The sequence below is a fragment of the Halyomorpha halys genome, unplaced genomic scaffold (assembly GCF_000696795.3).
Source record: "Halyomorpha halys isolate HHAL.00 unplaced genomic scaffold, Hhal_1.1 Scaffold121.1, whole genome shotgun sequence".
NCBI classification, from domain to species: Eukaryota; Metazoa; Arthropoda; class Insecta; order Hemiptera; family Pentatomidae; genus Halyomorpha; species Halyomorpha halys.
The window spans coordinates 537,072-547,505 of NW_027107242.1; the positions used below are offsets into that span (position 1 = coordinate 537,072).

A 10,434-nucleotide genomic window follows, 5' to 3' on the forward strand; every position below is an offset into this window, starting at 1 on the left:
GATTCAGTACCAATGATATTCTTCCTCATAACAAAAAAAATTAACAAAATTTTGAGAACAATATAATTCTAATTCTTTATTCAAATTCACAATTTATTTTTTCAAAAGACTCTCTTCTTCTTTTAGACATTTTTTTTTTACACATATGTGTCCCCTTTACTCATTTACCTCATAACCTCCTAAATTCAATTTTAAGACCTTTCAGTTCCACAGACGTTCAGGCTCGTTTCATTCATACAGATGCAACTTCATTAGATAGTGAATGTAGTTTAATAATGATAAAATTGTTTATGTCAATAGCTCCGCCAGTACATTGCTGCTCATGGGTATCACTATCTCTGTTAAAGGAAATTTTTGATCATTAATTATAGAGAAATCCCACATGAAACAGTAGTTGTTCCTTTACTATGTTACCCACACACTTCTGATATCCTAAAAAAAAAATTGTTTTGGATACAAGGCTGTCATACATGAACACACAGCTATGTGGAAAAAACATTTACACGACAAATCCACAACATACATTGCAAGAGAATGACCTCCGTGACAAGTTCCATTGCCAATGACCATGCAATTAGGCGGGTTTGGCGCAAGAGGTGGGTAGAACCATTTCAAGACATCTCTTAGATGGATAGGACAAGATGATAATAGTAAGTGAAACTGAACAACTGCCAGCAAACAGGATCAAGGATGCGTTGCGAAGGTGACCATCATCTGGATCAGGACCCATTGGACGGAATAACCTCGGAGGTCGGTCGTGGTGAAAGGATCCTTCGTGCTAGGAATATGCACATTATATTGAAACTAAGTCAATAATAATTCCAGAAAAATAAAAAGTTCCATGCGTTAGAAAAAACAAAAAGAAATTATGACTTGACCGGCTCATTAATATAGCTTATGATATGACCTAAAGCACTTGACACACAACCATTCCTAGATTAAAGAAAGATGTAGATCGGTTCGACTAGATTTATAAGTTATATAGAAAATATACGCTAAAATGGGCAATATTTGCCTAATATTTTAGAAATGATTTCTGGAATCTTTGAAAAAAAAAATTTTTTTCTATAATTTAAAAAAAAAAAATTCGATAATCAATATTGTAAATTATGTCGGTTTCTACAGATATTCCTTCTTGAAAAATTGTTAACTCTGAAATTGTATGGTTATTCAAGACTTCGAAATGAAGAACCATTTTTTATCCAAGACATTTTTTTGTCTTGTATCATAAACCCAGCTTGTATAGTATACCCTTCATTCATTGAATTTCATAATGTAAAGACTAGTCTACTGTAATAATTTCCTCTTAGATTTACGAAACCTTCATGGTTTTAACACACCAACAAATTAAAATCGCACAGCACTTATTAAGTACTTATTCCAACGCACGTTGCCAACTCCTGGGAACTTGAAGAAATATTATCATAAGTCCTTGAGCGTTGTGTGAACTATAAATCGCAAGTTCTTTCTCCATAAATGAATGGGTCACGTAGGACATAACTGCGAACGAAACACTACCGAACACGAAGTTGAGAATAATGACTTACAGGCTGTTTTACGGACAATGAACGTAAGGTATTATTTATAGACAATAATTATAAAAATATAATAATCTTAAATTTCATAGCCTAAGTAAATTTATTTTCCTATATATGGTGAAATATTAACTAAGTATGTGAGGAAAAACAATAATATAAAATTAATGATTATTAGATAAGATATTTTGATCGAAAAAAATGACTACTATCATGTTGAAATATCCAAATAGTTCTGTAACTTTCTGGTAAAAAACTTGATGTTTATTATTATTTTTAATGCACAAAAAATTTAAAGGATAATAAGTAGGCAACCTTTCACTAATTATTTTTTCCTTTACGATGTTTCTTCTCCTAAGCTGTTATCATGCATACTGTTTGTTATTACATATTATTCTTGTAATAGTTAAACCAAGATCAAGTTATTATTTTCTTGACAAATTAAAATTTATTAATGGCCTTGCCTTAAAAAAATCTCACTAAAGTCAGCTGTAAAATTATTATTCAAACCATCCATCTGTTCCATAAAAAAAAAAAAAAGTTAGAACAGCTATTTCTATATAATTCAATGCGACATTTTTTTTTTTTTCAAAATAAGGCTTCAGATGAATGACCAACTCCGGTTCGAACAGTTTTTAGAAAATTACTTGTAATAATATATTTTAAATTTTCTCTGTATGGAAGAAGTATACAAATATAACAATTTAATAAGATTTACATTGAGCTCTTAACTGTTTGTCTAATGATAAATCTTATATTTATTTTATATATACTCATAGGCTATGTGAAATTGAAAAACTTACTATTAAAAAAAAAATATTAGAGGGAAACACGCAATACGCATTCTCCCGCCATTTAAATTCGTCTGAGAACAAACGTTTCATTTTGTGTTTTTCGTCATTCTCCTTTATCTTCTATTACATTATTTCTTAAATTCAATTTGCTTCATTGGCTTTCCAACGATATATAATATGTCTATTTTACTACTCTTATTAAAGGTATAATTGAAGGTACTTTAGAAGAAGCCATTATGAAAATCAAACTTTAAAACGTATCTCAAATTAAGGACCACGTAGTTTTCCATTGATGATTACATAAAATGGTACTTCTGGTAGGATGGCGAGCAACGAAAAAGTTACAGTAATATTTTAGATATCCATCTGTCCTATGTATGAAATCTTATTTTCATATTAATCTTTAATTTTTAGCAAGGCTTTTCACACACACAATTTTGTGAGACTTGATTGTTTAGAATACCACAAACGTGGATTTCTGTCGAAAACCATCGATAGAAATTTTTCGCGATTGTAATAATTTCCTTTACAACATATTCCACATATAGGTAAGCGAAGGTAAAAAAAAAAGTTTCAAGGAACTTGATCTTTTAGCACAAAATTAATTTTAGATTTATTAATTCCATATCAATTATCCACTTCTTATATTCTCAAGGTTTGATGGAAAAATTAAAATCTACAAATATAACTTCAAAACGAGTGTTTATTAATAGATTCTCAGATAGAAAATAATTTATATTGATTGTACGAATTATATAAGAAATGATAGCATATTAAATAAAATCCACTTTAAAAAGCAATTGAGGTTAAAAAGGTTTACAGAGAACTCAAGAAAACACTTGCCTATCATTACTACCTCAAAAATTTGAGGGACGAGATAAAGCAGTCACATGTCCTATGAAGGCTATAAAACTGGTGAGAAAATTAAGGATGGTCTTTAGAAGTACAATGAGTATGCTGCTACTCGCCTTCGTCACTTCAACTCTCGCGGCATCCATTGACTTCCGTGATGTGTCTGACCAATTTGATGGTTCTTTAGAGCGGATGGTGAAGGATTTGAAAGGCTCGGACCACGAAATGATCTCTATTGGTACATTTCCTGGTGGAAAAACTTGTATCCAGGATGCGAATATGGGTAACTTCTCCACGATCAGGAGGGTATCACAGGTTTCCCTCATGACGATGTGGGGTAGGCTGTCGGTCCAAGGTGGCTTATCGCTTGGAGAGATGGTAATTATCGGTCCGGGGGACGGAACTAACAATGACATTCAACAAAAGATAATTGTGAGGTAAGCCTATAAATTTTATATCCAACAATTTTAAGAAAGCATTAAATATTTTTGTTTTATGTAAAAGTTGATTAGTAAACGAATTTAACTAAATTAAAAAAATAATTAATAAATACAAAATATATTGACGTACTAATTAGGACTATAACTGCAACAGCAATAAATGGATGAGATATACAAACAGAAAAAAAACAACAACTTTATGACTCTTCACTACGGCAGGCTTAGAGTCGGTAATTATTCCAAGAAGTTTAAATTTCATTTGAGTTTAAAACACCGTCTATACAGCTGATATCGCAACCAATCCTTACACTATCCTCTCCACTTATGCCGTTGACACATGAGTGCTCGCAGTTAGTAATTACCCTTTAATTACATCCCAAACTCCCCAATCCCATATCACAGCCCTTGAAGAATGGTATCGTAATTGTAGATTTAATAAATCACATCAAATCACCTTTAACCTTTGTCGCAAACCAACCGACTGCCCTATAGTATCCTTTAATAATAATGATCTTACCCCTGTCAAACAGATCATTAATACCTCAATATTCTAAATGTAACCTAGATTTAGCCCGAACCAGACATCATTTCTTCCATTATAAACTCCCTGATCACCCAAACACACTGGTTTCTATCCTTGCTTTCTCTTCTATTTCTGAAAATCCTCCGAGGAGCCTGAAAAGAAGATGGCTACGAGACCTTCTTATGCAAAAACGTTATTAAAGTGCTACCAATGGGTAATTTCTCTACACTCCATTATAAACTTACATCAAATTTACTGGATGTATTATTATGTACAGTTGTAAATTTCAATAAAGGTATATAAAATAAGTTTAAAACAAAACCATTATCTTTCACCGGTTTCATACAATTAAACACTATCATATCTCGTTTGAAATGCAATTAGCTTCAAAGAATGTTCAAATCTGGAAATGTAAGATGTACATGCTTTGCGTATGCTGATGTTTGTTTCTGCTGAGTGAAAACGGAGAAATTATTAAACTAAAGACGTCTACTGCGTTGATAAATCCTTATTCATAACTAAGTCTTGAAATAAATATTAGTGTAATGTTATTTTCCGAAATGGGACAATTTTAATTTCTATTACACATATAGATAAAGCAAGGTATACGTTTAAACAGGTAGACACATTTAGCACTGTTTCCTACTATACTAGCATTCAATGTTGTATAGAGAAGACCTGATGGATTGCTTCGAGTGACAGTCACCCCTCCATCTTAACCTCCTTGCTTTCATGTCGTGAAATATTGATTGACGAGTCCCTCCTAGCGATTCACTGTTAGTTCCTCTCCTCTATGTGCTAAGGCTATGATCCCAGATCGTTCCTGTAATTTTACGTGGGACTTTCCCTTCAAATCTCTCGATTCGGGTTTCTAGGGTACCTGTTAGGTACTAACTGACCTGGCTTTATCATGGTTTTGTACACCCTTAGTTACAGATTTTCGGGATTTCAGTATTCTTGGCACAGAGATGTTGGCTCTGTTCGCGCCTTCTTATATATTAATGAATTTTAATAGTTGATAGACTCAATATAATCAAAAAGGTTTCGATTTGTTGATTTCCACCAAATATAAAAGGTTGGTCTGTAACAAGATGTTGGCTGCTTTCCTAATTGCTATTGATAGTGTAGGCTTAATCCTTGGAATAAAATCATGTTTATTTATTATTATTATTTTAATTTTAAGGGAGAACCTGTGGAACTATAACTTCTGGATCAACCCTGATACTGAAAATTGCAACGACGGCGTCGTCGTTTTATTAACAGATATGGGAGAGATGAAATTAGTCTTCGACAATGGACAACTTGTTGAGGAACAGGATGTGACATATTGGGTCAAGCATCACATGGATGACCCCACCAGGCGGAGGATCGCTGGTGCTATTGCTCAAGTTTTCGAAAACCATTTTAATTTCTGTAACCTCCTTAAAAATGAATCTCTTGTGTAAATAATATTTATTGTTACATATCGTAAATATTTTTATATCTTTTATTAAATTATTATTTTTGAAAACAATTTTTTTTTCTTTTAACTTGATTGTTTATTATTATTACCTTGAAAGTGTTCAGTAATATGTTTAGTTATTTATGATGTTTAGACACATTCAGTTGGTGATATCGAAAGAATTAGGTTTATCGTATTACAATGCAATAAGATCTTGTTTTTTGTGTGAATAAAGTGTTTTTTAGCCAAACTTTTACCAAAAAAAAAAAAAAGAAAGCAATATAAAATAAAATAAGAAAAATAGATCAACGCTTCAGAATTCATTTAACACTATAGATCGACTCCTAGTTTTATTTTACAGGCCCTTTTTCAACCATTATTTTATAAATAAAAAATGTTTATAGCATTGGTTGAAATAATTTTTTACCTTAACATTGACAAACTCAGATACAGATTTTTGAAAAAATAAACCAAATATGAATGTTAGGCTATTTTCTGAACACCACACAAAGGTGTTCTTAGCCTGATATATTAATAGCCTCCACCAGTAAAGATGTGTGGTATATTGTTTTATTATTAATTTTTTTTAAATAAAAAAATTAATAGTTTTCCAAATTCAATTTTTAAGAAATAAGAAATCACACAGGGTCATCTAAAATCCTTGTTCTTGGAGTGGAAGAGTATACTCATATTTAAGCTATCTGAATATTGCATCAATACACAAAATTTAAGGAATATGGAGAGTAGTGAATGATTTAAAGCTCTTTAATTAATAATAATAAAAAATATTTTACAAAATTAAATTTAATACATTGTACAACAAAGTCCTCATATCGATTTTTTGAAGTTTCCGCACCTTCTAAAGTATGAAATTGTTAAATACTGAAAGTTTCTGTTGGTAGTACTTATTATTGAATATAGATTCAATTTGAAGATTAAATGGTGTCGAAGGTGTGGTCACGATAGTAGTAACGAACTCAAATTTAAAGTGTTTTATTTTATTCTTGCCGAAGTTTCTCCTTGAAGTTCAGGCCTTCATAAGGGCTAAAAACAAAATAAGATATCAACCATAATATAACTAAAAAGATTGTTGTAGATGAACTTATTGGTGGGACAGTGGTAGTTCTAGGCGAAGGGCGACAAGTAATTCGGTCCTTCTTGTTCCATTAAGTCAAGGGTTAGAGCTACTCACTTTTTTAATCACGGAAAAGAATGATTTTTTTTTTTTATTGAGAAAAAGTCTAAATGTGGAATTAATCTTCATTAACGCAGGCCTCTCAATTTCGTAATAGATAATTAGAGAGACATAATTGGTGAACAGCCTTGAACTCAGTTTATCTCCTTTACTTGAATTACAATATTTGAACAATCAATGATCGTCATATCTTAAGAAACTGCTCTAAATGTATATTTTTTATCAGTAAATAAAATTAAATAATCATGACATCTGAAAATTAAAAATTAATTAGTAATTCTCCTTAATTAACTACAATTACTAATATCACCACTCGTAAAATAGCTCTTTGAGAACTATTTTAAAACAATTTTAATGTAATTTGTTTTAACTTTAAAGAATTATTTTACTTTCTATAATACAAAAACGAGTTTTTTCAAATTTAAAATTTTTTTAGAACCTTTTGTTTTTTCCCCCCGGCCAAGAAGCACCGCGGCCACAGAGGGCCTATTGTACGCCGTCCCTCTGCTCAAAACAGGCCAATTGCCTTTCCAAATGTGCATACTGTATAAGGATCCACTGTTTCGCAAAGTTTGGGATCCAAGAAACGATCCTTATCAAAGATGAGGAATCGTGTTCTTGCCATTGCATCACAACTGCAAATGATGTGGTAAGCAGTCTCTTCCTCCTTCCTGCAGAACCTGCAGATAGGGGACTCTATCAGTCTCATTTTATAGAGATGCTTGTTTAGATGACAGTGTCCCGTGTATAGACCTGTCACCCATCTAAAGATACTCCGATCCATATTAAGAAGGCAGTTACTTTTTTTCGATCAGGGTCCTTTGAGGAACATTTTTGATTGTTCTATCCCTCTGGTATTTCTCCAGAGTAACCCTGCCTTGCTCTCAGCAATCTTTTTGATATGCCTCTTTGCATGGCTGAGACTAATTCCACATATGGGGTCAGGTGTGAGAAGAACATACTCAGATCCTTTCCTTTCTAGGTAGTCCGCTCGCTCATTTCCTTTAATGCCTTTATGTCCAGGCACCCATTCCACCCGCACCTTGTTGGCCAATTTGGTTGGAGAGTTCAGGTTAGCCTTACACTCCTCCACCAATTTGGAGCGGGTTACATAGTTATCCAGCGCATAGAATGGCGTCCTGACTGTCCGTGTAGATCGTAATTAGCCTTTACCTCATGCCCTCTTTTATTAAATTCTGGGCACAGACATTTATTGCAAACACCTCAGCCTGAATCACTGTAGTGTGTTTTCCTAACGAAATGGATGTGCCTTGATTAGGTTATCATCCTCCATATTCCTGCTCCGGATCCTTGTTCCATTACACGGCTTGTGTGGGGTTGACCCTTCAACCCTTATACTGTAGTAAGTGTTCTTTTATTTCTTCTCCTGATGATCAGAATGCATAGCCAGGATCTTGTCTTCATTGATCCTCCTGAACAGTCTGCCATGTTCTCATCAACAGTCAGTTCGTTCCTTGTTTCATAAGCCTATATGCAGAGCTACGGGCTTGAGCTTCAATATCTATATGTAGAGGTTTAATGTTAAAAAGAATCTCCATTGCTACATAAGGAGTAGTGCTTATCGCTCCCGTTATCATGAGGCACGCCAGTCTCTGAAGTTGGGATTTCCTGGCCGTAGCCTTGTGCCACCATACAATGGCAGCATATAGAACAATTGGTCTTATCGCTGCCATATACAACCAATATATAACTTTTGGTTTGAGGCCCCCGTATTTGCCTACGGCTCCTTTACATGCCCAGAGAATCCTCAGTGCCTTCATACTGGTCCTTTCAACATGGAGTTGCCACTTCAGTTTACTGTCCAGAGTAACGCCAAGATGTTTGACTTCACTGCAGAATCCCAATCGTTCACGGTTAAGGTACGGCGACCTCATTTCAATGTTCCGTCTGTTACTGAAGACACAAAGACTGACCTTTTGAGGATTGATGCTCAGACCATATTCCTGGCACCATCCGTTCATAAGGTTTACCGATGTTTGAAGCAGTCCTGAGATAGTTCCTGAGAGTTGCCTCCTATTATTTAGTACCTTAATTTCATCAAATATATTAGCTATCTTTAATATGTCAAAGAAGTGAGTATTAACCATTACAGATCAACTGTTCTGTGCTGCAGTAAGCAAAAGCGTAGATAATCCAATAAAATTAATCAATTAGCAGTATGAGAGGTTATAAAATAAAAGTATAAGAAATTATATGACAATAATATTTGAGACGATAATCTCGCTACCCTTTCCCAGTCATTATTCGATTATCGACCTTAGCGATAATTCGTTACAGTAAGCCAACAGACAAGTCAATATATATATATATATATATACGTTATTATTTTCCCCGTTTTAAGTGTCTTCTGCCTTACCTTTGAAAATAATGTTCAGTTTTATATTAGCATTTATAATATCAATGAATAGGCCTAGGGTTCTTGGCAACTGCTAAAAAGTTAATTAACTACCTGGCTATAAATTGTTCCAAATTACTTATTCTAAAATACTACATTCTTAAATATTGCCTCGGAAAGAGTTGACTTCCTTTCACGAAGACGTGAATCACAAACACAATGCGGATTTTTTTAAATTGTGCCACATTACACTTTTTTTTATTACTTTATATTTGACATATTTCATAGATTATACTGTAGTCTGGTTTTGTTTTTAATATTGGCAATAAGGCTTATTGTTATTGTACGCCTGAGGTTGGTTTTTAACCAGTCTAATATCTTCAGGACATCCAATAGAATTAGTTCATTAAAGAAAAAAATTGCAATCTATGGCACTATTTTTAGAATACATTCAGTAATTTTTTTTTAAATTTTGCAATATGCCACTATTCACAAAATGTGATCCACTGCGTAGATAAATACTATTCTTACAGTGTTTTTTATTTTTTATTCCTAAAAATTGAAAACCACGTAAAGTAAAAAAAAAAAATAAAAAAAATGTGCTTTTCGGATTTTTCGCTTGGTATTGTGGATAAATGAGATTGGTAGTCCTTTGCTCATATTTTTAGAAAGAAAAGTAAAAACAAATAACGAAATTTTTTTATATGTTTATTGTATGCCATTAAAAAAAATCTATTCATGATAAACGTATATCTATTCAGAATGTAGAAATTTCATAACACTAATTTGTATTATTATAAAAACTCTTATTTATAGAAATAATTTAAAGAAGTAAAGCTTAATGTTAATACTTCTTTGTTTGGTAAAAAAATTTATAACTTGAGACGTGCTTACTAAAACAAAATTGTATGATTTTGATTTAATAAATAAGATTTTGTATATATCAAAAATTTGTATATATCTTTTACTCTAGTTATTTTACTATTGTCAGAGCACATTTGTATTTTTTTTCATTATAATTTAAGTGTTTTTTTTTTTTTTTTAATTTTTCTTTAAATACATTATCTCGAATAATGAGTCGGAAAAATGGTCTATGCGCTAGCATAATACGTTTATTTAATCAATTTCGTTGGAAGAGGCACAAATTAGAAGGCTAAGTTGCAGGAGTGGCAGGCACTGTGGAACTGCAGCACGCCAAATAAATTGAAGGTCAAGAAAAAAAATGTCAATGCATTGGATAAGATTGTCTTTTCTGAAAAAAACAAAACAAGGACTATTTGTAAATATATAATATATTT

General features: G+C 32.5%; 1 protein-coding gene across 1 annotated transcript; it reads left to right on the forward strand.

Annotated features, from left to right (window-relative positions):
- Positions 1 to 3,197: 3,197 nt before the first annotated feature.
- LOC106678059 (uncharacterized) lies at positions 3,198 to 5,874 on the forward strand. The gene is made up of 2 exons (XM_014416357.2): positions 3,198 to 3,618; positions 5,328 to 5,874. Exons 1-2 carry the CDS (start codon positions 3,227 to 3,229, stop codon positions 5,587 to 5,589), a joined length of 654 nt encoding a protein of 217 aa, XP_014271843.1. The 5' UTR covers positions 3,198 to 3,226; the 3' UTR covers positions 5,590 to 5,874.
- Positions 5,875 to 10,434: the final 4,560 nt, after the last annotated feature.

Coding starts and splice junctions, on each gene's coding strand:
- LOC106678059 (XM_014416357.2), top strand. CDS start 3,227: ATGAAGGCTATAAAACTGGTGAGAAAATTAAGGATGGTCTTTAGAAGT. Junction 3,619..5,327: donor CAACAAAAGATAATTGTGAG/GTAAGCCTATAA, acceptor TTTAATTTTAAG/GGAGAACCTGTGGAACTATA.